Here is a 27,964-nt window from a genome sequence, read left to right as displayed (position 1 = left end):
TAGCCAGACTTATCAAAAAGAAAAGAGAAAGAACCCAAATAGATAAAATCACGAATGAGAGGAGAGATCAAAACCAAAACCACAGAAATATAAACACATAAGGTAATTTATGAAAAATTATATGGTAATAAATTGGGTAATCTTGAAGAAATGGATAAATTCCTAGAAACAACATATAAACTACCAAAACTGGAACAGACCAATAATCAGCAAACAAACTGAATAATCAAAAATCTCCCAGCAAACAAAAGTCCAGGGCCAGATGTCTTCCTAGGTGAATTTTACCAAACATTTAAAGAAGAGTTAATACCTGTTCTTAACAAACTGTTCCAAATAATAGCAATGGAAGGAAACTTCCAAACTCATTCTCGAGGCCAGCACTATCTTGATTCCAAAACCAGACAAAGACCCCACTAAAAAAGAGAATTACAGGCCAATAGACCTGATAAACACGGATGCAAAAATTCTCAACAACATACTAGCAAATCAAATCCAACAGTACATTAAAAGAATTATTCACCACAATCAAATAGGATTTTATGCCTGTGCTGCACGGATGGTTCAATATTCATAAATCAACCAATGTGATACACCACATAATAAAAGAAAGGATCAGAACCATATGATCCTTTCAATAAATGCAGGGAAAGCATTTGACAAAGTACACTTTCCAATTTTGATAAAAATCCTCAACAAAGTAGGGATCGAGGGTACATACCTCAATATCATAAAGACCATATATTAAAGTCCCATAGCTAATATGCTGAATGAGGAGAAACTGAGAGCTTTCCTCTAAGGTCAGGAACAAGATGGGGATGTCAACTCTCAGCGTTATTTAACACAGTACTAGACAGCCATAGCAACTTCTTACTAGACATGTTTCCAGAGACAAGGAAAACAAAAGCAAAGGCAAACTACTGGGATTTCAAGATAAAAAAGGTTCTTTACAGAGAAGGAAACAATAAACAAAACTAAAAGGCAACCAATGGAAGGGGAAAAGAAACTTTCAAATGATATATCAGATAAAGGATTAGTATCCAAAATCTATAAAGAACTTACAAACTCAACACCCAAGAAACAAATAATCCAGTGAAGAAATGGGCAGAGGACATGAATAGATACTTTTCCAAAGAAGACATACAGATGGCTAATAGACACATGCAAAAATGCTCAAATCACTCGTCATCAGAGAAATACAAATCAAAATCACAATGAAATACCACCTCATCCCTGTCAGAATGGCTAAAATTAACAACGCCAGAAACAACAGATGTTGGCAAGGATGAGGAGAAAGGGGAACCCTCTTACACTGTTTTTGGGAATGCAAACTGATACAGCCTCTCTGGAAAACAGTATGGACGTTCCTCAAAAAGTTAAAAATAGAACTACCTTGTGACCCAGCAACTGTACTACTAAGTATTTATCCAAAGGAAACAAAAATATTGGTTCAAAGGGGCACATGTACCCAGATATTTATAACAGCACTATCAACAATAGCCTAACTATGGAAAGAGCCCAAATGTCAACTGACTGATGAATGGATAAAGATGTAATACACATACACACATACACACACACACACACACACACACACACACACACTCACAATAGAATATCACTCAGGCACCAAAAAGAATGAAATCTTGCCATTTGCAATGACATGGATGGAGCTAGAGTGTATTATGCTAAGTGAAATAAGTCATCAGAGAAAGACAAAGATCATGATTTCACTCATATGTGGAATTTAAGAAACAAAATAGAAGGGGAAGGGAAGAAAAAATAAAATAAGATAAAAACATAGAGGGAGGCAAACCATAAGAGACACTTAAAGATAGAGAACAAACTGAGGTTTGATGGAGGGTGGTGGGTAGCTGAATGGGCATTAGAGAGGGCACTTGTTAGAATGAACACTGTTCTTGTGTCTAGGGGATGAATCATTAAATTCTGTTCCTGAAACAAATATTACCCTGTATGTTAGCTAACTACAATTTAAATAAAAACTTGAAACACTATGAAAAAAAAAAAAAAACTGAGAAATTACTACCAAAGCTTTAAAGCTACACAAATACCCTGTTTCTCCGTATCGTTTTACTCCCAAATTTCAACATAAGTGGATTATCTTACAGCTAGTATTACTGTGGGTTTCTAATAGTGATTTTTTTTAATTTTTCTCACTCCTTCTACATTTATTATTTAGAATTCTTCTGTAAGGAATTTTGTTCATTCTCACCCATTTATTACTTATTAAATCAATTTAAATCAGTTTAGATTCATGGATATTATTCTGTTGAGTTGTAACCCAATACAATCATTACTTTTTGTTCAAACTTCATTCCCCTGAGAATTCTTTTAGGTTGGTACTGTGTCTCTTTGGCATGATCATGATCCCCTCTTCTTTTTTTTTTTAAGCTCTTTCTTACTTTGGGGCACCAAACAATGCTCCAGGATCATCATGTATTCTCCCAATCCAGGCCCTAGAATTAACCATTTCTCCATAGAGCCCTGGTTCCTCTCATTGGAAAACAGTATTTATTTACTTATTTTCATTTTTTTTAATTTTTTTAATATGAAATTTACTGTCAAATTGGTTTCCATACAACACCCAGTGCTCATCCCAACAGGTGCCCTCCTCAATACCCACCACCCATCAACCCTCAGTTTGTTCTCAGTTTTTAGGAGTCTCTTACTGGAAAACAGTATTTAAAAACCAAGATATAGGCACTATATGTGTTTTTGCTTCTCGGATGTCATGGCTTCTAGACCGTCTTGACAAACAGAACTAGAAAATACATGTATACCCTAAACTATGTATACACACATATATCTATATTTACCTCTTTGTGTGTGTGTGTGTGTGTGTGTGTATACACACACACACACACACACACACACCTCTTTGTATATATATTAAAATAAACATGAATTCATGCTGTTAGCTCAGACCCTAATCCAATACCACAGGGTTCTTTGTAGTCTTCACTCCTTGCTTATTTTTAATTTCTTTTTCTGACAGTGGAAAACTTGGCTTACATTAAAATACAAGTTATTTTCCAAACCTAGTAAACACATAAAGTATTGTTAGAATTGTTAACCTATACCACATAAGCAAATTTACTAATCAGATTACAATTTTATGTACAGTTTTTTTTTTCTTTAGCTTTATGGTATTAAGTCAAAACACTGTTTTCCAAAGTTACTTAGGTAAGCCCTTTTTCTTTCCTATTTTTGATGATGTTATGGCTTTTTTAATATAGTTAAATTTACTTGTCACAATTTTACTTTACACCCTAGGGTCTCCTGACATTCTAGGTGACTTTTCTTTTTAATTTGCATTCAGGAAAGTTCACTCTTTGTGGTGTAAAACATGGGTTTTAACAAATGCATGGATTCATGTATCAACCTACACATTGTCAGAAAGAACAGTTCTATAACACAAAAACTCCACTTTGAGGCCCCCTCGAAATTAATCCTTACCTTTACTACTTCTGGCAAATAACTGATCTGTTTTCCATCCCCACAGTTCTGCCTGTTCCAGATCATTTTATAAATGAAATTATACAACTTGTAGCCTTTGGGTCTGGTTTCTTTCACTAAGCAAAAAGCATTTAAGATTTAATCATGTTGTTTCACAAACCAGTATTTGTTCTTTTTTGCTTTTCACATATTTCAAAGTTTATGTAGCAGGTATTGTTGCACTCTGCACCACATTCCCTCAGTCCATCTGGTTTCAGTACAGCACACTGTCGGTGACTCACCTAAAGCAAGTTCTGCAATATCTCTACTTTTCACCAGCCAGGGCAAGCTAGTAACCAGACTGTTGGCACAGCTCCGAAGCACAGTACCTCCAAAGGCATCACCCAACCAATGAAGGATGAGAAGCCACATCTAAGTGCACCACCTTCCAGTCCCTCAGCAGGTTAACTCTGAGGAGCATTCTACATGGTCCTCGTAGGTCCCTAGAGGGTGTCAGTCCAAATTTCCGAGTATAGTATCCAGATTAGTAATTATTGGTATTATTAGTATTATTAGTATTATTGGTTTTTCTCCCTTCTTTAAAACTCTCTCTTCCCTCAACTGTGCTTCCTAGGTTCACTTCCCAAATTTTGCTTATCTATTTCGCTTATCCTTGTGTTAGGATGTCACCTGTTCTAAGACACTTTCCCCAGATATCCCTATGACTCATTCTCTCATCTATATGAAGTATTTATTGCTACTTCTCAGTGAGCTCTTTTCTCACCACCTTCTTAAATTGCAAGCCTTATTCCCCTTCCTTACTTTAGTTAATGGCATTTTATTTATTTAACAGCACTTAACCTCATATATGCATGTGTATAGAATTAATTTCATTAATTTCAACTAGGCTCTGTGGATGGAATAATTTTAGTCTAATTTGTTAATAATTGTGTCTCTAGCACTTAAAATGCCCCTTGGAACATAGTAGGCACTCAATAAAAATATATTGAATAAGTAATCTTTCAAGAAGGTTGTTTTTATTTAGCATAAGAGACTTCCTATGGAAAAAAACCTGAAAACTATTAACTTTCAAAATCGTATGGTATTCATAATGAGGCCAGCTGATTCCATCACAAATGTTATTTAAAACATTCTCACACTTAGCACAAAGTTTGCCTGGATCTTCTGAGTTGCCTCTGAATTCTAAGATACCGTACAACTATGAACAATGAAAGACTATATATTACAAGGTAGAAAACGGGCATGAGTCCAGTTTTCATATGAAGCCAAATATATTGTGCCAAACATAGTGTGTAGAATGCCATCTACACAACAGCGATGGATATAGGGAAGAATATTTTTTTATCGGTGAAATTTGAGTCCCATTATGTTTTTCTAAGTATTTATTATAAGAAAGACAAAATCATTCTTGGTTTCCAAACTGAAATTATACTGATCACATTTTTATTACCTGGACACTGGATAAAGGACCACTCATAGTTCTTTTCTTTAGGACAAAGACTGGAATCAAGAACCATCTCATTACTGTGCATTCCAACAAGCTTCATTGGTCCTCGCGAAGATCCTTCAATGCAGTGTCCTCTTCCTGTGTTACTAGGATCATTGCACCAGCCACATCCAGGCTGTTCCAAACAATGCCCACAGGTTCTCAATCCGGAACAATTTTGAGCTGCATGACAGGAACATTAACAAATATGTTATATGACTTTATATTCAAATAGAATTTTAAGCTAATGGAAAAATAAGTATGATCTGAAATAAAGAATATGAAAAGTTGTCTGTAGCTAATGTAAACACTTTTTGTAATAATACCAAAGAGTCAGCAGTTACTTAAAGCAAATAAAACATACATCATGAACAAAGAGGAGATAAATGAACAAATAGGTGAAAAAGGGTGTGTGGTAACCATGACATGGAGAAAAACGAAGTCAGTACTTCAAGATTCCTGAGAACTTTGCCTCAAAGCGGATCCAGGGGCCTACAGACCACATTTACCATTGTCTGTGATGTAGAGCCATGTTAGCTGTTCTTGTTGTGCCTAGTAAAGGCCTTCAAGGAAAAACTCTGCATCTGCCTGTGACTGTCCAGTGTAAAGGCTGCCTGCCCATTCCCTGAGATAGCTGAGCCCCATTTGTACTGCCTTTCACTGACAATGTTCTTCCCAAGGGTCCAAGATACTAGCATTTACCTAATCAATCTCACCTAAAGAGTCAAACTGGATGGGAACATGGCCACCAGATCCCTACCTCAGCCAGGCAACAAGAAAAGGCTTTACTGATTTTCAGGGCTGCATAATATCCCTCCAAGATTCAAAGGTTGAGCTGAAGCTCAAACTTTTTGTTTACATTATGAATAATCTATAATATTCAGCAATGTTATGAATATTGTGATATCTTTTCCAAGGATGAACATATTATAGTTTGGCATTATATATACCACAGCTACTATGTGATGTTTTAAAATTTTAATTCACAGAGTATCCTATATTGGGCTGAGACTTTCTTTCATTACTTTTATTGACATTTTGCTAGAAAAGGCATTCTTTGTCCTGGGAATCATTTATCTATAGACGACGGTGACAGAGGTACAAGACATCATGAATGATGTTTCTTCTAGCCACATGCTAGAAAAAAACTAGAGGGGGGAAGTGGTAATTTCTCATAAACCAAATTCCATTGTTAAGGTGGTAATAACTTAATTTCCACTCAGTGTTTTGTTATTACTGGAAACGAAAAATGTTCCTCAGATTGCTGCAAACAAGAATGGCAGAAGCTTCTCAGTGAACATCAGGAACTCAATACAGTGAACCGTGTACGGATAATAGAATATTGGTTAAAGAATTCATCAATTATAATATGATTTGTTATTAAGAATTTTTGGCATGCTGAGCATTTCAGATTGGATATAAGAACAGGAAAATAAGTACTGTCTCCTCTATTTCTTTAATAATAATTTAAAAAGGAAGAACACTGAACCATTGACTACAACTGGATAATGTTATTTTTGTAAACAAATAATCCATTAGCATGAACATACTTCCTTTTAAAATTTACATTTTTTTCGGCAACACACGATGCTAAATGGTACATCACTTAAAAGATCCTTAGATAACTGAACATTTCATATATTACCATACCCCTTTAGCTTTCATGCGTTGAAATATTTCTCTTATATATATGATTGTAGCTACCCCACAGTATTGTTGACTGGGTTATTCTAATTGTCTTCTGGTTTCTAATTGTCTTATATAAAGTTGCTACAAAACCAACAGGAAATAATGAAAAATATAAAATTAGGTATGTTATCTTGACATTCCAATTATTTACCATCATGTGATGATTTGAAGTAGATCTCTACTAGGTTTCACCCAGAATAAATCTAGTTTTATATTTATGGTCTACAGAAAGTAAATTTTATTTTAGGACTTTCTTTTTAAGGATATATAACCAACAAAATGGCTTGAAGAAGCATTACATACAAAGTAAATCTAAACTATTCTCAAATACAACATTCCTGTTAATGCTTTCCAAACAGCTGGGGAAATCTTAGATGAAAGAAGGCTCAGTTTCTTGTACTGGCTGATTGACAAACTAGTAATCTTCTAATTCCGTTTATTTATTTGATTTTAGGCTTTAATAACAGGTTACAAAATGTCATGCTCAGAGCAACATTTTATTCTCTTAGATTTTATTTTACATATGAAACTAGTGCATAAGGTAATGTTGGTTTTCCTTTTACTCAAGAGTACAACAAAGCAACAGGCATTGCTGAAAGATGAACAGGAAAATCCATCTCTAGTATTTAATAATGATTCAAATACTGACAAAAACTAATGTTTTTTAGACAATAATACAGGAAAGATTTTGTAGGCTATGCTATTTTTCCAAGTTATGAATAGTAGCGAGACTGTGTGTAAACTACAAGTAATTAGAGCAATCATTTTTATTTTATTTATTTTGGGCTTTTTGAAAAATTAAGTTGTAAAACATTCAATATGGTTTTTGAAATGTGTAAGAATTTTAAAAATCAATCTGTAAGAAATTATGCCATCAGATGATTACTGGAGACTTCTGGTTTCTGATCCTGCAAGTCATGGATTCAGAAGTTACCACTCCATCCAAACAAAAAGCAAAAAGCAGCACAAAATGAAAAGTCAACAACTCGTCTTAGATCTGTCAGAGGAGGTCACAGGGAAAATCACTGCGGAAAATTGGAGAGACAGAGAGGAGGATACAGAGAATTGTAATATACCAAATTTGAAACTTCTACGGGAACAGTGCCAGGGGAAGGAACTACGGAAGCTCACTGTGGGCAACTCTGAGAGTTAAAATTCCCAGAAGGACCCAGTCATGGGGCATTCACACACTTCTGTGAGTTTTACTTCCAAGAGCTCCCAGTGAACATCAAAGAAAAACCTTCTTCTGCTTCCAGCAGGCGAAGGTATTTTGAAATATGCCAGAGTTTTCTGTTCTTAACAAGGCCAGGAAAAACTATGTAACAGAGCCTAAACTACTGAGGTTTTTATCAGAGCCTAACTGACCTGTTAAAGAGAAATATCCAACTCTAGCCTGCTCTGGACTTCCACATGGGAAAAGAGATACACAAATACAGCTCCCTCTGACCATCATGTACCACCTGAGAAAGGGGAAAAAACTGAGGTGTACCGGTGAAGTCCACAATATGAGGCACAATTTCACAAGAAAACTAAGACCTAATCATATATAGAAGACTTCTGCTCCTTCCATACTCTACAACTGCAATGCTAAAAGCCAATCCATTTACAGCAGTTTCTTCTACCCATAAATCATATCTGGCTATCAAGAAAAAAATTACAAGCATACCAAAAGACAAAAAAACAATGTGAAGGGGTGCCTTCATGACTTAGTCAGTTAAACGTCCAACTTCGACTCAAGTCATGATTTCACAACTATGGGTTCGAGCCCCACATAGGATTCTGTGCTGACAGCTCGGAGCCTGGAGTCTGCTTTGGATTCTGTGTCTCCCTCTCTCTCTGCCCCTACCCTGCTCATGCTCTCTTTCTCAAAAATAAATAAACATTAAAACAAAAATGTGAGAAGACAGAACAAGCATCAGATCAGAAATGGCAGGAATGTTGGAATTATCAGGCCAGGAATTTAAAACAACTATGTTTAATATGCTAAAGGTTCTAATGGATAAAGTATCCATTATGCAAGAACAGATGAGCATTGCAAGCAAAACTATAAACCTCCCAGAAATAATATACAAGATCAAGATGACCTTGAGTTTGGTGATATTTTAGTTATGACACCAAAGGCACAATCCATGAAAAAAAATTGATAAACTAGACTTCATTAAAATTTAAACTCAAATTTAAAATTTCTTCTTTGCAAAGATATTGTCAAGAGAATGAAAGTACAAGCTATACACTGTAAGAAAATATTTAGAAAAGACACATCTAATAAAGGACTGTTATCTAAAATACACAAAGAACTCTTAAAACTCAATAATAAGAAAATAAACAACCCAAGTTGAAAATGGACAAAAGACCTAAACAGACACCTCACCAAAGATACAGAGGCAAGAATGAAAAAATGCTCCACATCATATGTCAAGAGAAATGCAAACTAAAACAACGAGATACCACTGCATACCTATTAGAATGGCCAAAATCCAAAACACTGACAACACCAAATGCTGGTAAATATGTAGAATGCAAAGGAACAGAAACATCCATTGCTGGTGGGAATGCAAAATACAACCCCTTTGAAAGTCAGTTCGATGGTTTCTTAGAAAACTAAACATTTAACATTAAAGTTCAGCAATAACACTTTTCCGATATTTACCCAAATGAACTGAAAATTTATGTCCACATAAAAACCTGCACATGGATGTTTATTGCACCTTTGTTCACAATTGTCACAACTTTCCAAAAGCAACCAAGATTTCTTTTAGTAGTGAGTAGACAAACTGTGGTACAACCAGACAATGAATACTAGTCAATAAGCTACCAAGCCATGAAAAGACATGAAGGAAATTTAAATGCATATTACTAAGTGAAAGCAACTAATCTGAGAAGCTACATACTGTATGATTCCAACCATATGACATTCTGGAAAAGGCAAAACTATGGGGACAGTAAAATATTAGTGATTTCCAGGTGTTAGGGTAGACAGAAGGATGACTAGGCAGAGCTCAGAGGATTTTTAGGCAGTGAAACTGATGTATATGATACTATAATGATGGAATCATGCCATTATACAACTGTCAAACCCCACAGAATGTAGCACACCAAGAATGGAGCCTAATGTAAACTCTGGACTTTGAGCAACAGTGATGTGCCAATGTAGGCTCATCGCCTGTAGCAAATGTACTGCTCTGGTAGGGGATGTTGTCAGTGGGGGAATTAAGCACATGTGGGGGCAGAGGACATATGGGAACTCTCTATATCTTCCTCTCAAAATTTCTGTGAACCTAAAACTGATATAAAAAATAAATTGTAATCAATTTTTAAAAGATTACTTTCCCTAACTTCCATTAAAAAAAGTGTTTAAATTGAACATGTATATAAACCTGCCAAATACTGAAAGAAAGAAATACAGATTTGTCAGATGTGTACTATATTCTCATGTTTCCTATTATTCCATTTTCACTGTATCAATTTAATTACATTTTATTTGAACATTTATATATTAAGAACTAAATCTTCTCTTATTGCTTTAAATAATCTCCTTGAAGTTCATTTTCACAAATAGAATAACAAATATTTTAAGATAAATATATCAATTATTAATAATTGCAGTTATTAACAAAGCTTTCTCAGAAAACATTAGGCAAAATGTGTCTGAAGACACATATTTCTTTCTTCAAATTGTGAATTTTAAGTAATAATATGACAATAGTATAACTGAAAAACACTAGGGAATATTATAAAACCCATATTTGTTTCTCATTAGCAAAGAACAGTTTCCTTCAAGTTCCATTTACTAGGAAACCTCAAATACCACTGAAACAAATTTCTGAAAGCAACATAAAATTTATACCATTTCTAATATAGTTTTATTTATAACTATAAGAATGCTTTTACTACTGTTAAATGTTTAGTGAAGGACTAGACAAATGTACTAAAAAACAATAATATAAATCCATTACATATAATACTAAAAAGATATAAAGTTAAATGTAAAAATATGACAAAAAAATTGCCCATAAGCTGACATATTTGCAAAACAATAACACTCAGCTACTTTTAGCACTCAGATTTTGAGCAAGGATCTGTATTCCCAATCTCTATTTTATTTCCTGGCATTTCCTCATTGCTCATTAAACGTCTGCTGGTTAAAACCAGGGAAAAGAAAGACATAATAGAGAAGGAGTTTGTTTCTCACAAGGAGTAGATTACTACAACGTCCAAAAGATACAGGGTCTCCTTGAAGCAAAGTACAATGCCCTTCTTCCCACATGAATAAAGGGCATATAATTTACAGGGCTGTGGAACAAACATAACTGTTACTGGACATCAGCTGCACAAATGGGTTTCGGATGGCCAAAGCTGACAACAGACCCAACGGTGAAAGACAAGACCCAAGGAAAAGAAAATTCCAGCAGGCTAGACTGCTCAAGAACAAGTACACAAAGTTGAAAATAAAATTCTCAACAAATCAAAATCAAGAAAACAAAGAGTCAAAAACAAAAGATATAAAAGCAGAACTTGACAACTGATCTAACACCCCTAGCAGACAACCCTACCAACAGCAGTTATTGTAATCAAGTTCATCAGTGGTGAAGGTGCAATTCATTACCTGTGTTTAAGTAGTTAATCATGTTTTATTTACCTTCTCAAAAAAATGCAGTTACAGTTTTTATAGTGGAACTACAAGGTTCTCAAAAGCATTACTTTAAATAAATACAAATCCCCAAAGAAAAAACCAGGAAGAAGAATCTGAATCATAACAAACAACGAGATGGAAAAAAACAAGTGAATTTAAGACATACTGAGATTTATCTAGAAATTCCAACAACTGTTTTAAGATTTCTAAAAAGAGTAAATAGGAAAAAAACAATCTAATGATTAAAAACCATTTTTAGCACATAAAGAAAGTACTCATCAGATTCAAAGAGCCAATGGGAATCTATTTTTAAAATCCAACTTAATTAATGGAAAACTGAATTGAAATGAGTTGTAAAATTTGGAATGCCAAGGATAAAGGGAAAAAATCTTAAAATCTTATATTTCTCAAAGAATTTCTTTAAAAAGAGGCTCCAAAAATTAATGAAAATCAAATTCACATGAAAATTCTCACTCACAACACCAAATGCTACAAGGTCTAAGGAAAGAATTACTTAGAACTACATATCCACCCACTTTATCATTCACATGAACATAAAAAATACACTTTAGACATGAAAAAACTCAAAAACATTACTAGCCATAAATTTATTTGGAAAGAATTACTGAAGACTGTTCTCCAAAAGGTAAATAAATGAGAAAGAAGATATGGAATACAAGAAAGATTTGTGAGCAAAGAAGAGAACTTAGATTTTTTCCTTTTTTTTAATTTAAATTTTAGTTAACATACAATGCAGTATTGGTTTCAGGAGTAAAATTCAGTGATTCACCACTTTCGTACAACACCCAGTGCTCATCACCACAAGTGCACTCCTTGGTACCTCTCACCCATCTAATCCATCTCCCACTCACCTCCCTCCTTCAACCCATAGTTTGTTCTCTATAATTAAGAGGCCCTCGTGGTTTGTTTCCCTCTCTTCTCTCCACCCCCTTCCCATATATTCATTTGTTTATTAAATTCCACATATGAATGAAATCATATGCTATTTGTCTTTCTCTGACTGACTTATTTCGCTTAGCATAAAACATTCTAGCCCCATCTACATCATTGCAAATGGCAAGATTTCATTCTTCTTGATTACTGAGTAATATTCCTGTGTGTGTGTGTGTGTGTGTGTGTGTGTATATAGTATATTGTATACAGCTCAAAAATACAGTAATTGTACATAATTAATTTATGGTAATTAAACCTATATATAGATTTACTTTATATTGTATATAATATATATACAGTAATTGTATTTTTGAGCTGCTATATATATATATAACATATATATACATTATGTGTATGTATGTGTGTGTGTGTATACACACACACACACACACACACACACACACACACACAAACTTCTTTATCCATTCATAGTCAGTGGACATTTGGGATCTCTCCATAACTTGGCTATTGTTGATAATGCTGCTGTAAACATTGGGTTGCATGTACCTGCTTTGAATCTGTATTTTTGTATCCTTTGGGTAAATACCTAAGAGTACAATTGCTGGACCATAGGGAAGTCCTATTCTTAGTTTTTTTGAGGAACCTCCATACTGTTCTCCAGAATAGATATACCAGTTTGCATTCCCAACTACAGTGCAGGAGAATTCTCCTTTCTCTGCATCCTTGCCAACACCTGTTGTTTTTTGTATTGCTAATTTTAGCCATTCTACCAGGTGTGAGGTGGTATCTGATTGTGGTTTTGATTTGTATTTCTCTAACGATGAGTGATGTTGAGCATCTTTTCATGTGTCTGTTGACCATCTGGATGTTGGCCATGTGTCTGTTGCCTGTCTTCTTTGGAAAATTGTCTCTTCATGTCTTCTGCCCATTTCTTAACTGAGTTATTTATTTTTTGGATGTTGAGTTTAAGAAGTTCTTTATAGATTTGGGGTACTAATCCTAAATTATCAGATATGTCATTTGCAAATATCTTCTACCATTCTGTAGGCTGCCTTTTAGTTTTATTGTTTCCTTTGCTGTGCAGAAGCTTCTTATCTTGATGAAGTCCCAATAGTTCATGTCTTTTGTTTCCCTTGCCTTCAGTGACATGTCTAAGTAAGAAGTTGCTCCAGCCATGGTCAAAGAGGTTTCTGCCTGTGTTCTCATCTAGGATTTTTATGGTTTCCTGTCTCACATTTAAGTCTTTCATCCATATTGAATTTATCTTTGTGAATGGTGTAAGAGAGTGGTCCAGTTTTTCCAACACAGTTTGTTGAAGAGAAGATCTTTTTTCCATTGGATATTCTTTCCTGCTTTGTTGAAGATTAGTTAACCATAACGTTGTGGGTCCATCTCTGGGTTGTCTATGCTGTTCCATTGATCTATGCGCCTTTTTTTAAAATTTTTTAATGTTTATTTTGTTTTTGATAGAGAGAGAGAGACAGAGCATGAGCAGGGGAGGGGCAGAGACAGAGGGAGAGACAGAATCTGAAACAGGCTCCAGGCACTGAGCTGTCAGCACAGAGCCCGACACAGGGCTTGAACCCACAAAATGCAAGATCATGACCTGAGATGAAGTCAGATGCTTAACCGACTGAGCCACCCAGGAGCCCCTCTACGTGTCTATTTTTGTGCCAATACCACATTGTCTTGATGACTACAGCTTTGTAACACAGCTTGAAATCCAGATTCATGATCCCTCTAGTTTTCTTTTTCTTTTTCAGGACTACTTTGGCTATTTGGGGTCTTTTGTAGTGATATACATATTTTAAGACTGTTTAGCTCTGTGGAAAATGCCGTTGGTATTTTGATAGGGACTGGATTAAATGTGTAGATTGCTTTGGGTAGTACAGACATTTTAACAATGTCTGTTCTTCTAGTCCATGAGCATGGAATGCTTTTCGATTTCTTAGTACCCTCTCAATTTCTTCCATAAGTGTTCTATAGTTTTCAGAGTGTAGATCTTTTACCTCCTTAGTTAGGTTTATTCCTAGGTATCTTATTGTTTTTGGTACAATTACAAATGGAACTGATTCCTTGATTTCTTTTTCTGCTGCTTCATTATTAGTATATACAAATGCAACATATTTTTGCATTTTGATTTTATATCCTGCGACTGCTGGATTCACGTATTAGTTTTAGCCATATTTGGGTGGAATCTTTTGGGTTTTCTACATATAGCATCATTTCCTCTGCAAATAGTGAAAGTTGGACTTCTTCTTGGCCAATTTGGATCTCTTTATTTCTTTTTGTTGTCTAATTTCCAAGGCTAAGACTTCCAGTACTATGTTAAATAGTAATGGTGAGAGTGGACATCCTTGTCTTGTTCCTGACCATAGGGAAAGGCTCTCAGTTTTTCCCCACTGAGAATATTATAATTCATATATGGCCTTTATGATGTTGAGGTATATTCTACCTCTCCCTACTTTGTTGAGGATTTTTATCAAAATTAGATGCTATACGTTATCAACGGTTTTTTCTGCATCTATTGAGAGGATCATATGGTTCTTATCCTTTCTTTTATTAATGTGATATGTCATGTTGATTTATTTGTGAATATTGAACCACCTGTGCAGCCTAAGAATGAATTTCACGTGATCATGGTGAATAATTCTTTTAAGGTACTGTTGAATTTGATTTGCTAATAGCTTGTTGAGAATTTTTGCATCCATATTCATCAGGGATATTGGCCTTTAATTCTTTGTAGTGAGATCTTTGTCTGGTTTGGAATCAAGGTAATGCTGGCTTCGTAGAATGAGTTTGGAAGTCTTCCTTCTATTTCTATTTTTTGGAACAGTTTGAGAAGAATAGGTATTAACTCCCCTTTAAAATGTTTGCTAGACTTTCCCTCTGAAGCCATCTGGTCCATGACCCTTGTTTATTGGGAGATTTTTGATTACTGATGCAATTTCTTTGCTGGTTATGGGTCTGTTCCAGTTTTCTATTTTTCCTGTTTCAGTTTTAGTACTGTGTGTTTTTAGGAATTTATCCATTTCTTCCAAATTGCCCAGTTTGTTGGCATGTAATTTTTCGTAATATTTGCTTATAACTGTTTATATATCTGTGGTGTTGATTTTGATCTCTCCTCTTTCATTTGTGATTTTATCTATTTGGGTCCCTTCTCTTTTCTTTTTGAGAAGTCTGACTAGGGGTTTATCAATTTGGTTAATTCTTTCAAAGAACCAGCTCTTGCATTCATTGATTTTTTTAAATAAAGGATTTCCAGATGAATATATACTTGAACTCCAACTTTTTTAAGGTGATTCTGCAACTAACTGTGCTTGTGGAATGGGGACTCGTGGGCACCTGCAGAGCATATTATTCTCGAAAAAAATTATAAAGTCTGGATCAGTCACAGGAGGTACAGACCCCAATTAGTAGGGCATGAATGAATGGATTCAACATTGAGAAGCAGCTGGAAGCAATGGAAGTAAAAATAATCCTTCCTATCTTCTTATTACAAATCTGAACAGACTAATTAATTCATGTCCCTGTTGGAAAGGCATTTTTTGATGTGCTCCAGTTTCAGAGGTAGACTGTGGAAAGATAAACCATATTTTTTGCTAGCAAAGAGCTGAGACCAGTAGCTTCTACATCTTCCCAATCCAAAACAAAAACAAAAACACAAAAGTTGCATGTGACCTCAGATGCCTAGAAGGACACCAAGTGCTATCAGTAATGTTGTGCAATCCCCTTGGCAGCAGCATCCTGATGAAATTTGTCTTTGCAAGAAAGGCCGCTCATAACCACACAGTACCCATATCGTACATTCAGTCAAGTGCATCCTCCCCCTACAGTCCTTACAAAACATGAGACCAGCAAGGGGCAAGATCTTCTCCTGAAGTAAACCCACAACAAGTCCAGCACTGCCCTGCTGACATGACTCTCCATGTGATGCCAAGACTGCATCCTTCATTTATAGTAGATGTACTACCCCTGATATGCTTGATATTCTCGCCAAAAAATGCTTAACTTAAATCTAATCACGAGAAAAGAATTAGACAAATCCAAGTTGGGCCACTTACAAAACAACTGCTATAGATTCTTTAAAACTATCACAGTCGTGTAAGCCATGGGAACCGTACTAGATTAACGGACACTACAGAAGCACAACAAAGCAGTATGTGATCCTTGAAGTAGCAAGCACTTCCGAGAAGTGTTACGCTACCTGCAACACAGGCTCAGAGTTAGGGAGACCACAAACAAGGCAAAATGTAAATATACAGGATAAAATAATTAGTAGATTTCAAAATGACAGTATAACTTAAGTGTGGGGTTTAGACCACCAAAAGGTTTGAAAACAGTTAACTGTAACACTTTTTTCGCATCTTTTGAAAACTTCTTCAAATGTTCAATTTATGATGCCTTTAAATGAAAAAGTCACTCTGGATAAATACTTACGAGAGCAGGTGGCAGTTTGCCACTCCAGACACTGTCCGTATGGGAAAGAAATGATATAAGCATTGGAGTCAACACATCGTCTCGTGCTACTGCACCACATACACTCCATGCCATTGCTTGTACAGTTGGAGCAGGACGTCCTTAGAGAACACGGCTTTTTGCATGGCCTTGCATTTTGATTTGGACTAACTGGAATAAACCAACAAATATAATTAGTTTATTTGTTAACTGTATTTTATTTTATTTTTTTTAATTTTTTTTTAACATTTATTCATTTTTTTGAGACAGAGAGAGACAGAGCATGAACGGGGGAAGGTCAGAGAGAGAGGGAGACACAGAATCCGAAACAGGCTCCAGGCTCTGAGCTGTCAGCACAGAGCCCGACGCGGGGCTCGAACTCACAGACCGCGAGATCATGACCTGAGCCGAAGTCGGACGTCCAACCGACTGAGCCACCCAGGCGCCCCTGTTAACTGTATTTTAACACAAGTAGATGGGTTTCATTTGTTTTGCTGTTTAGGGAATGTTTCAAGTAAGCCAAGTGTGGGATAAAAATTATAGCCAAAAATACATGATAAGGTGAATGAAAATAAAGATGAGACGTCATCTCATCTACTTAGTAAATTTATTATCAAATTTGAACACTGTAGTTCTTTGGGAAATTTCAATCCTTTATAAAGTACATAAAATTATATAATTTAAAACCTTATAAACAGAAATGTAGCCCATGACCTGGTTTTCTAGCTTTGGCTAAACACAACATCCACGATCATTACTTACTTTCTTGTTACAATTTTTCCCATAAACATTTCATATCTTATCAAAACAAATGCCCTGTCAGTGAACATGTCTCTGATATAAACAAACAATTAAAATAAAACAATATACTATAAAATCTTTACATGAAATATAATATACCTATTACGATAAATATTTTTTTTAATATTACCAAGGATGTGAAGGAACTAGAAGCCTGCACATTGCTGGTGGGAATGTAACATGATACAACTTTTATGACAAATGGTATGGCAATTCCTCAAAAAATTAAGCACAGAATTCCCATATGATATAGCAATTCCACCTCTGGCTATATGCCCAAAAGATGTGAAACTGGAACTGGAAAAGATACGTGAACACCCATGTCCACAGCATCAGTACTCACAAGAGCAAAAGTAAAAGTAACTCAAGTTTATGCTGACAGATGAATGAATAAACAAAATTTGTATGTTCATATAATGCATAATTATTCGCCCTAAAAATGGAATGAAATTCTAACATATGCTACAATACGGATGAACCTTGAAGACATTATGCTAAGGAACGTAAGCTAGCCATAAAAGTTCATACACTTTATGATTCCACTTATATGAGGTACCTAGATTAGTCAAACTCATAGAAACAGAAAATAGAAGGTGGCTGTCAGGGGCTGAGGGAGGGAGGTACAGAGAGGTATTTTTTAATAGATACGGAGTTTGGGAAGATGAGAAAGTTCTGGAGATGCTTGGTGTTAACTGAGGCACTTACCAACACTGAACTCTACATTTAAAAATGGTAAAAATGGTAAATTTTATGTTATGTATATTTTACACAATAAAAACATTTAAAAAGAGAAAACAATATTCCTTCTCACTTAACAAAAATCCATTCCAAGACAAATACCATATGATTTCACTCAGATGTAGAATTTAAGAAACAAAACAAATAAGCAAAGGGAGAAAAAGAGAGAGAGAGAGAGAGATGCAAATCAAAAAAGTCTTTAATTATAGAGAACAAATGGATGATTACCAGAGGAAATGGGGGTGGGGGATGGGTTCAATAGGTGATGGGGATTAAGGAGCGCACTTGTGATGAGCACAGGGTGATGTATGGAACTATTGAATCACTATATCGTACATTTGAAACTAATGTAACACTGCACGTTAACTAACTGGAATTAAAATAAGAAAAAAATAATGTACACTTCTAGCATTTTATACTGGCTAATAAACCAAATAAAAACTTATAACACAATAAGTACAGGTTTGGAGTTTGAATTCCATAGCCAATATAAAAAAAATTAAAGGTCTATCACCACAAAATGACATATAATGCAAAAAAAAAAAAAAAAACCCATATAACAGAAAAGTTCCTTTTTACTTGCCAAATGAAATAGATCTGTAAGATGAAAATAATTTGAAATAGTTGTTATTCTTAAAAACAAAACTTTCTTCCAAACACTATTATTATAATAGACATAAACAAAATTATAATAGATTCTTACTAGACTGCAAGAAACTATAACCATAAATTCATAATCTCCCTATTTCAACCAAGAAATAAAAATTGTATAAAATAATAAAATTTTGTTATTTCCACCAGTGAATGCTGAGGTCACTAAGACTAAATGGGGAATGTGGATCAAGATAAAATTTACCAAAAAATCAGGAAATCAACATCATAAAAAGATGGTGAGGGGCACCTGCGTGGCTCAGTCGATTAAGTGTCCAACTGGGCTCACAGGTCATGATCTCACAGTTCATAAGTACGAGCCCCACTTTAGGCTCAGATCCTCTGCCTCCCTCTCTCTACTCCCCTTCTCAAAAATAAGTAAACATTAAAAAAAAAAATTAAAGATGGTGAAAGTTACTTCAGGCTTCTAGGCTATCACACATGGAAGACGAGTTAGAAACATAATATTTTTAAAGAAATATTAGTTTACCACTTACCAACAGGCTTTTCACAAACAAGGCCATCTGCCATAGATGTACAAGGATTAGCTTTTAGGCCTGCCACTGCAGCCTTTTCTAGATAGGCACAGAACCCAGAATCATTTGGTTCACCAGGAAGCCACTGTAATGTTGTATTTGTAAAAGGAGACATGTCTTCCCATCCCCAGTAGGATATATTGATCTTGCGCAAGCCTACCCAAGGTGATACTTTCTGTAAATAACAACAAAAAGAACATTAAAAAACAAGTTGCATATAAAAATGCCACCATTTTCCTCAGCAAATGGTTCATCATCATTAAAAATTACATCTAAAAACATATAGAACTGCTTTTCTAATGACCAAGGGTAATTAACAATTCCAGCACATTTTGGAGAATGATATAGAAAGAGCCCCATTTTTAAAACGTAGATTTTGTGCTCAAGCTACATGACTGGGGTCAATTATTTAGCCCTTGTGAACCTCAGTTTCCTCTTCTACAAAATGAAAAAATACGTGTCTGATATAAATACCTACCTGATAAGGCAAGATCACTACAAAATTAACATACTGCTGCAGCTACTGCTGTTACTGCTACTGCTGCCATTACTGCTCCTACTGTTGCCAATTTAATGTCATGGAGGTAAGAATCTAAAGCGAAGTTGCCATTGCATGCACAGTGAGAAAACAGGAAACAAAACTAACAAACTATATGTAGAGGTAAGTGGAAACTTCGTAACATGTTCACAAAAGAACTCAGAAGAATAACTGCCTCTCTCCTGGCTTAGATTCTACTGGTACATCAGGACTTTCATGTAATTTTAGATGAAGTTATGGGTCAGTAGGAACCAACCAGGCACTGGGGTTCACTACAGCACACTTGGAGCTAGGGTCAGCAGCAAAGTCATGTGCTCACTTCACTCTCCTTCCCCTTTGCAGAAGTTATCTCTCACCATGCTTCACTGCCCTGCATGGGCTTGGGGGCGGGATGATGAAGGTAATGTGAAACGGTCCTTTCTGATTTCTGTGCTTCTCCCAGGTGCTAGAATCTCTCACCTAGATTCCCTAGTTCTTGTAAAGGTATTTTTGTATATGAATGGTTCAAACCAATGTTCTATGGGGGGACAAGTGCTGGGAATTTCCATTCTGTCACCTTGCTGACATTATTCCTAAACACTTATACCTTAATATACATAATATATTTATTTTCTAAGTTACTAATAATATTATATTACAGTGTGAGGTGACTTCAAAACTCCACATCATCCTTTTTACACTGTGGACTGTCAGGGTAGATAAAAATATGTATCTGCATTTGAGTGTTTAACAATATACAAATAAGATGTAGATATATAGATACAGATAGATATAAATATATAGAGATCTCCCGTGTTTACTCTAAATATGCTGTATAAATGGTCCTAGAGAACTTATAAAGATAGCTACAGACCTAGAAATGTTCAAAGTGTATAAACATAATAAATTTCACATAGTATAAATACTCAACAAATTATTTCTCAGATACAATTAAAATATCCTATGCATATTCATTATGACAGTCGATCTCATACCACCTAGTAGAGTACTCCACACATAGTAGGTAGCCAATAAATGTTGTTAACCAAAGTTCATCAGAACAGGTATGGTTATTTTCCACCATCCAATTGCTGAGACAGAGATAGTATTTAATAAATGTTTCTAATTATAAAAATACACATGCTACTTTGTCTTGCGATCACCATAGATTTCACACATTATTCTGAAAGATATTTTGATAACAAAAAAGCTACGACATTTTTACAGTTCTTGATAATAACAGCAGGAGTCAATCCAGCACAGATATTTCAGATTAATGATTGTGCTTCACGTTACAGCGACTCTGTCTACATTTCCAACTATCTGTAGGAAAGACAAGTCATTTAAAGTAAAATATTACTCCGTAACTCATCATGATAAGAATCTGAGAGGAGGAGGAAAGAAACAGAAAAATGAAGCCGTTGATAAAACATTGAAAGTAACTATTACCCAGTAAATGAACTGGACAGGCAGTTGAAAATAGAAGACAAATTATAACATTATGAAAATTTACTAAAGGACATTATAAATCACTGCAACATTTCATTAGCCATTTCCGATAAGCAAATGATTATTTGACCGAGAATATTTCTTTAAATTGCCTGAATTTGTCTGTCTTTATTTGCCAAGGGAGGGTTATCTAAGTGTATACAAGCGGAATGACTCAGGATATAACTCATTTTACATAAAAGTATGCTTAATGGAATGTCAACTCGCAGAAGCTTCTACCTTTGCAATGCTGCTAAAGCTCAGCTTTCTAATGAAACAAAACCTTCTTCTATTCTAGAGCACACTAGTCCACAAACTCTCAAATCTATGTTCACCACACAGCCAAAATAACTGTTAGTACAATCTTTATGATTTATAGCAACAAGCAAGAAAATTGAGGAACACAAGAAACCTTGAAATGAGCAACTTCTGAACTTGCACATTTCAAGACTGTAGTGTAAAAACTAAAAATACTACATTTTAAACAAGGAAAAAAAGCAACAGAGCTCTAATGAGGAATACTAGGACTTCTTAAAACTCAAAGACTGTGGATCTACCACTAATAAGCTCTTTATAAGCGACACAATACAGAACTAATTTCCAAACGTTATTTGTAATTGTCCCCCAATGTTGTGATTAAAGAAATAAAGCCCCTGGTATCACAAGAATATAACAGATCTTAATTTATGTTATATGCTCCATACAATTTTAAAAAAATTTACACATATACCTTTTCACATTTTTCTAAAATATTTTTTTTTAACTAATTGGTGTCTCTCTTACACGAAACCACATACATCTTACCTTCAGAACATTAGGCTGGTAGCTCTTAAACCAAAGAAAAGAAAAAAAAAAAAAAAACCATAGGTGTTTCTCTTGCCTCCTTAGAAATACTTCATGTGCTGGCCAACTCAACACCCTCCAGAAGTTAGCTAGGGCATTACTCTAGGAAACTCCTTAAGACCACATCACTAATTAGACATACACTCTCTTTCTTCATATATCCCATGTGCAACTATCATTATAATTATCACAATACAGTATAATTGTGTTTGTCTTCCTCACCAGTAAAATCTTTGAGAACAGTGATGGTCTTTTAATTTCTATTCTCAGCAAGCCGTAGATTGCCAAGTACATTGAAGGTGCTCAATAAACATGTACTAAATGAATGAATACTGGCCCATTCTTCACAGAAAAACAGCTACAATTCACACAAAAATGATTTCACATATCAATCTGCATACAAATTTGGTAAGTTTTTTCCTTATTCTATTAATATCAAGCATATGATAAATGACAGCTAACAAATATACTGTGATATCCATTTCAAAATTTTGAATATTTATAAAAACCAGTGACATAATTTAACCATTTTATTAAAGCGTGGAGCAGGGCTTTGGCTCAACAATTAGAAACTCACATTAATAAGTTAAATCATCTGGTATTGATACTCATAAGAAGTATACATTCTGATATCACCAAAAATGTAGGCAGTAACAGTAAAGTGATGTCCATAAAAAAATTTCAAAAGTGAGTGTCCTTAAGTCCCCTTAATTTTTTGTAACATTTATGAAAACTGTTCTTATATCATGCTTTAAACACCAGATATATATTCCTCTGTTATGAGTAAAAATAAAATCAGTTACCCGTTCTTCACCATAAATCAGGAATGATCTGAAGAGATTAAAGGTCCTAATACAACTATACAGGGCGGTGGGGCCAGCGTGGCAAGGAGAATTTGTCATTCACCATGGAAAAATTAAAATACTCTGGGGCATATCCTTTTCCACAATTAATATAAGTATTAACTATTCATCAAATAAATTCATTTAGATACCTACGAATTCTAAATAATGATTTCTAGAAATAGTAGTAACAGCAGCAGTCCAAACAGTGATACCAAAATAACAACCCTTAAAATGCAAACAATAATGATAATTACTGTAAACACTCAATAAAATTTATACTCTTTATATGCATTATCTCACTTTTTTTTTTTTCACAATAAACATGCAAAGTAGCTATGATTATTACCCCTGTTACAGGGTTGGAGAGATTAACTTGCTACTAAGTTTTAAAGATAAGCAGTATGTCCAATTCCATGCTCTACATCACTTTGATAATACTGTCCTCAATGCTTCTTTAAAATCAGCTATACCAAGAAAACATTATGTATTTCTATGGCAAGTAATTGGTAACATTTGCTCTAAAATAGTTTCAAGCCAAAATTGTCTCCTCTGTCCTATATGGAGTGGAGTTCTGGAGTATCAATAGAGTATTTGTCCAAATAAAAGCCATAATTGAAGGTCAAAATAAAGTTGTTGAAATCTGGTGTAATACAGTTTCACACATTCGTGAGTAACAGATGTATTAGAGACATACATCCATTATTTGTATAGAAATTATGCCACTTTGTGCATTATTTACCATAGGGTGTGTATGTATATGTGTGTATATATTTTTCTTCAACAGTAGGCCAAAACTAATACAAGTTTCAGATTTAAGGTATATATTATTGTTTAGTCTTACCACTTACTTGATCTCTTTTGAGTTCTAATTTTATTTTTGAAACAAAATGCAGAAAGCTTCTATGATGCTATGACAGTTTATACTAGCATATTTCAATTAAGCACATGAACTAAAGTTTCTCATAACTAGATTTAGTAAATTATTTCCAAATCTCCTTACATAATCTACTCTTAAGAGTTGACTATATTTTAATATCCCAAGAGTAAAAAATAAATACTGTGAATTCCTATTAGAAATGTCTTATAAAATAATATCTTGATACAATTTTCAAAGAAATACTCAATTTTTTACAGAAATATCTTCCATAAAACTCCCTGAAATATTGAAACTGTTTCTAGGTGTTGTATGTTCCAATATCTTCCACATACTTTACAAACTGGTTTTTGTCCTGCTAACCTTTATTACATTATTTCAAGCAAATCTACACCTAGAAAATCACATAATTCAAAAACCCAACTCACAACACACATACACATTCACCGAAAAATACATATAACCAATGTGTTGGGTCTAGTGTTTTAATTATAAGGGACATCTCAAATTATGAAGTAATTACGCTTCAGAACAAATTCTTAAATTTTATGCACATGTATTTTAAGTGTATTTATTCATATGAAATGACTTCTTGGTAAGAAATGCAGTGGTTTACTGTGTGAAACCAAGATGTGTAATCTAGAAAACTTTATTCCCAAATACATATACAGAATAAGTCCACTGCTAATTGATTTTTGCAGTCAGTTTCACTTTTACCTCCAAAATTTAGTAAAAATAATTTATTTAGAAGCAAAAAGAATGAACCATTGCTAGTAAGTATAGGACTTTCTGCATATTTCCATAATATAAACAAGAGTTATTACCTGTTGTGTATACTTCTGTATTTCATCCAGAACAAATTCTACTTCTTTTGAGGTTGTTAATGAAGCAAGATTTCCACTAAGATTATAGCAATAAAGTTTTGCATTGTCATAGCTTTCTCTACTGGAATTGATTCTAAGACAAGCATCACCAATATGATTCCATCCTTCTCCACAAAGATGAGCTAGTCAAAAAAAATTATATCTTATTTTTAGATTATCAAAAAGCATTTATATTTTTCAGTTATTTTAGAATTCTAAATACAATTTCTATATTTGTTTAAACAACTTTTAATGATAAAAATTTTAAATATATCAATATAATTTAAAACAAAACTTATCTAATAGTTTGGTGGAAAAGAAGAACAGAAGATCCTAATTTTTTTCTTTAATTCTTAAGCACAATATAAGCTATAGCTCTATAATATCTGTTAAAATGTGTTGACTGTTTGCAGGGTTTTTTAGTGTACTGGCATACGGTATGTTAACTAGTAAAATCACTACTGTATTTACATCCCCGGGTCCAGCTTACATTACACAAGATCACTTTAAAGAAAAATAACCAGCATATAACAAGCAAATTCAAAGTTATTCCTCTTTTCCAAATCTAATTTCCACAGTTCAGGTATACTATTTTAATATAAGTTGGGTTCTTTGATTCTTTAATTATAAGTGTGGAGAGAGAAGTATCATTTATGTTTAATAAAGAAGCTGTAATCTTTGCTTTTTATTTATTTATTTTTAATGTTTATTTATCTTTGAGAGAGAGAGACAGAATGTGAGCAAGCAAGGGGCAGAGAAAGAGGAAGACACAGAATCCGAAGCAGGCTCCAGGCTCTGAGCTGTCAGCACAGATCCCAACACGGGGCTCGAACTCAAACCGCGAGATTGTGACCCGAGCTGAAGTCAGATGCTTAACTGACTGAGCCACCCAGGCGTCCCATAATCTTTGCTTTTCGATGTTTATTTTTAAACAGGTATGCAGGTCTTTCTAACATTTAAACACACTATTCAATAATAGTGGTTGATCCTTATAATACAAGTTGAACTTAAAAGAGTGCCTATTGTCTAAACCATATTTATAAACACATTATAAAGTTATGCTCTAGCATAACTAATTAAGACTGAAGTGCTTCATTAAAACACTGATCTATAAAATTTGACTACATTTTAGTTTCCATACCATATTACATTTATCAGTGCCTTCCGCCCTTTCAGCTTTAGATGGATTAGTACAAGTTTTATGGAATTGTTCTAAAGCTGCAATTCTCAAACATTTGGTCTCAAGACCCCCCCTTTTTTTTCTTAAAAATTATTGAGGACCTCACAGATCTTTTCTGTAGGGATTTTTTATCTATTGGCTTTGATCATATTAAAAATTAAAATTGACCATTTAAAAATATATGTATCTATTCACCTAAAATTGGAATTTAAAAATGCATTACAAACATAGTCTTCCATCTCTTGGGGTGTTTTTGCCTTTATGCTATACACAGGCCCAAAGGACATGTATCATCAAATTCTCTCCCTGAGGGACAGCAGCCGACAGTTTAGGACAATGGCATGAAAAAAATTAAGATGGCCCGATGAATGAATAGAGGGATGGATAGACAGAGCAGGGATAAAGCAGAGCAAAATGTTCATTGTAGAATCTAGGGTAAGGGTAATGGGTTGGTGTCCTCTCTACCATTCTTTCCAGTTTTCTATATGTTTGAAGATTTTCATAATAAAATATTTGGAGATAATCATTTCAACTTAAAATAAATAGTGTATTTTATTTTACAAGAATTAGAGTATCCAAAACAAACAAAAATTAAAAATAGTGTAGCTGCTGTATATTTTTGCAAATCTCTTTAATGTTGGTTTAATACAAGACAATTGTATTCTCATATCTACTTCTCCAATCTATTAGAATCATGCCTTTAGAAAACTCCAGAGTAAACCCATGACAGAATGAGAATTTAAAAAGCAAATAATATTTTAGTATTACTAGTTTTGACCTCATGGACCCTCTCAAAGAGTCCATAAACAGGGGCCTCCTGTTCTTTAATAACTGCTGTCTTACTGAATTGGGTACCATGAACAGTACCTAGAACACAGTAATCTCTCAATAAACTATAATTGTCATTTAATAAGATTGTTTATAATACTTTTATTTTCTTTTTCAGGCTACACCTATAGCACTTGTCTTCTGGAATCCAAAGTACCTAATTACTTCAAGGAAGCAGTGCAAAAGCTTTGTTCAGTTATGGCTTTTTTTTTTTTACCTTACTGAATCAAGGGAGGATTTAAATTTCTTTTGCATGTCTCCTTTTGTGACAAATACCTAGGTGAAAAATCATACAAATGGACACAAATACATGTGTCTTTGAGACTAAACTGAAGTATATGGCTGACCCAAATGTTTTTATGGTTTAGGCTTTTATAGTATTGAGCATCAACTCAGCTTCAGAGTTAAATGAGAAGCAGTAAATTTTTAAAATGCGTTTAGTGAGATAAATGCAAATTTCCGAGTTTATATGAGATCAATGAAAAAATGCAATTCACAAATGTTCCTAGAAAAGTGCAACAGGGGGCACCTGGGCTGCTCAGTCAAATGTCCGACTTTGGCTCAGGTCATGATCTCACAGTCGAGTTCAAGCCCCACGTCGGGCTCTGTGCTGACAGCTCAGAGCCTGGAGCCTGCTGCAAATTCTGTGTACTCTCTCGCTCTGCCCTTCCCCCACTCATCCCTGTCTCTGTCTCTCAAGAATAAATAAACGTTTAAAAAAAATTTTTTTAAAGTGCAACAGTATAGACAGCGTCCTCTATTTACAGCATTCACTTCCTTGAGACCAGCATAGGGAAAAACAAACTATACCTAGTTGGTTGCTTAGTAAATATGAACGTAGAACACAGGAAGTTAGTTTATAATGCATTTTATATTGTATTTGTTGTATGGTATTTATTATTCTCCACAGAAATAGCCTGGCCAAGTGGAGCCCTTATACCAAATCAAAATTCTTTCCTGGGCAATGTGTAGATAACCACTTATTTTTCCAAACTTCCACTGGCAATCAAATTCTCTTCTTCTTAAAGCAATATTCCTTTAAACATATACATTTATCTGTGTTGTCAGCACAGAGACCAAGATGGGGCTTGAACTCACGAACCGTGATTATGACCTGACCAAAATCAAGAGTCAGACACTTAACT

At 34.5% G+C, this 27,964-nt stretch overlaps 1 protein-coding gene across 7 annotated transcripts in view; it reads right to left on the bottom strand.

Annotated features, from left to right (window-relative positions):
- Positions 1-27,964, bottom strand: part of ATRNL1 (attractin like 1) — a 765,177-nt gene that overhangs the window by 579,255 nt on the left and 157,958 nt on the right. For 5 of the 7 annotated variants that reach the window (XM_049645843.1, XM_049645837.1, XM_049645839.1 and 2 more), the window contains 4 exons: positions 24,773-24,954; positions 19,343-19,556; positions 16,638-16,826; positions 4,925-5,143 (listed from right to left, as the gene is read on the bottom strand). In XM_049645843.1, coding sequence (XP_049501800.1) covers positions 4,925-5,143; positions 16,638-16,826; positions 19,343-19,556; positions 24,773-24,954 — 804 coding nt within the window. The remainder of the gene's footprint in view (positions 1-4,924; positions 5,144-16,637; positions 16,827-19,342; positions 19,557-24,772; positions 24,955-27,964) is intronic. The other 2 variants (XM_049645841.1, XM_049645842.1) reach the window with 2 other exon arrangements.

This window comes from Panthera uncia, chromosome D2, assembly GCF_023721935.1.
Source record: "Panthera uncia isolate 11264 chromosome D2, Puncia_PCG_1.0, whole genome shotgun sequence".
In the NCBI taxonomy this organism is placed as follows: domain Eukaryota; kingdom Metazoa; phylum Chordata; class Mammalia; order Carnivora; family Felidae; genus Panthera; species Panthera uncia.
The sequence above is the reverse complement of the archived record's forward strand: the minus strand, read 5'-3'. Positions and strand labels throughout refer to the sequence as shown.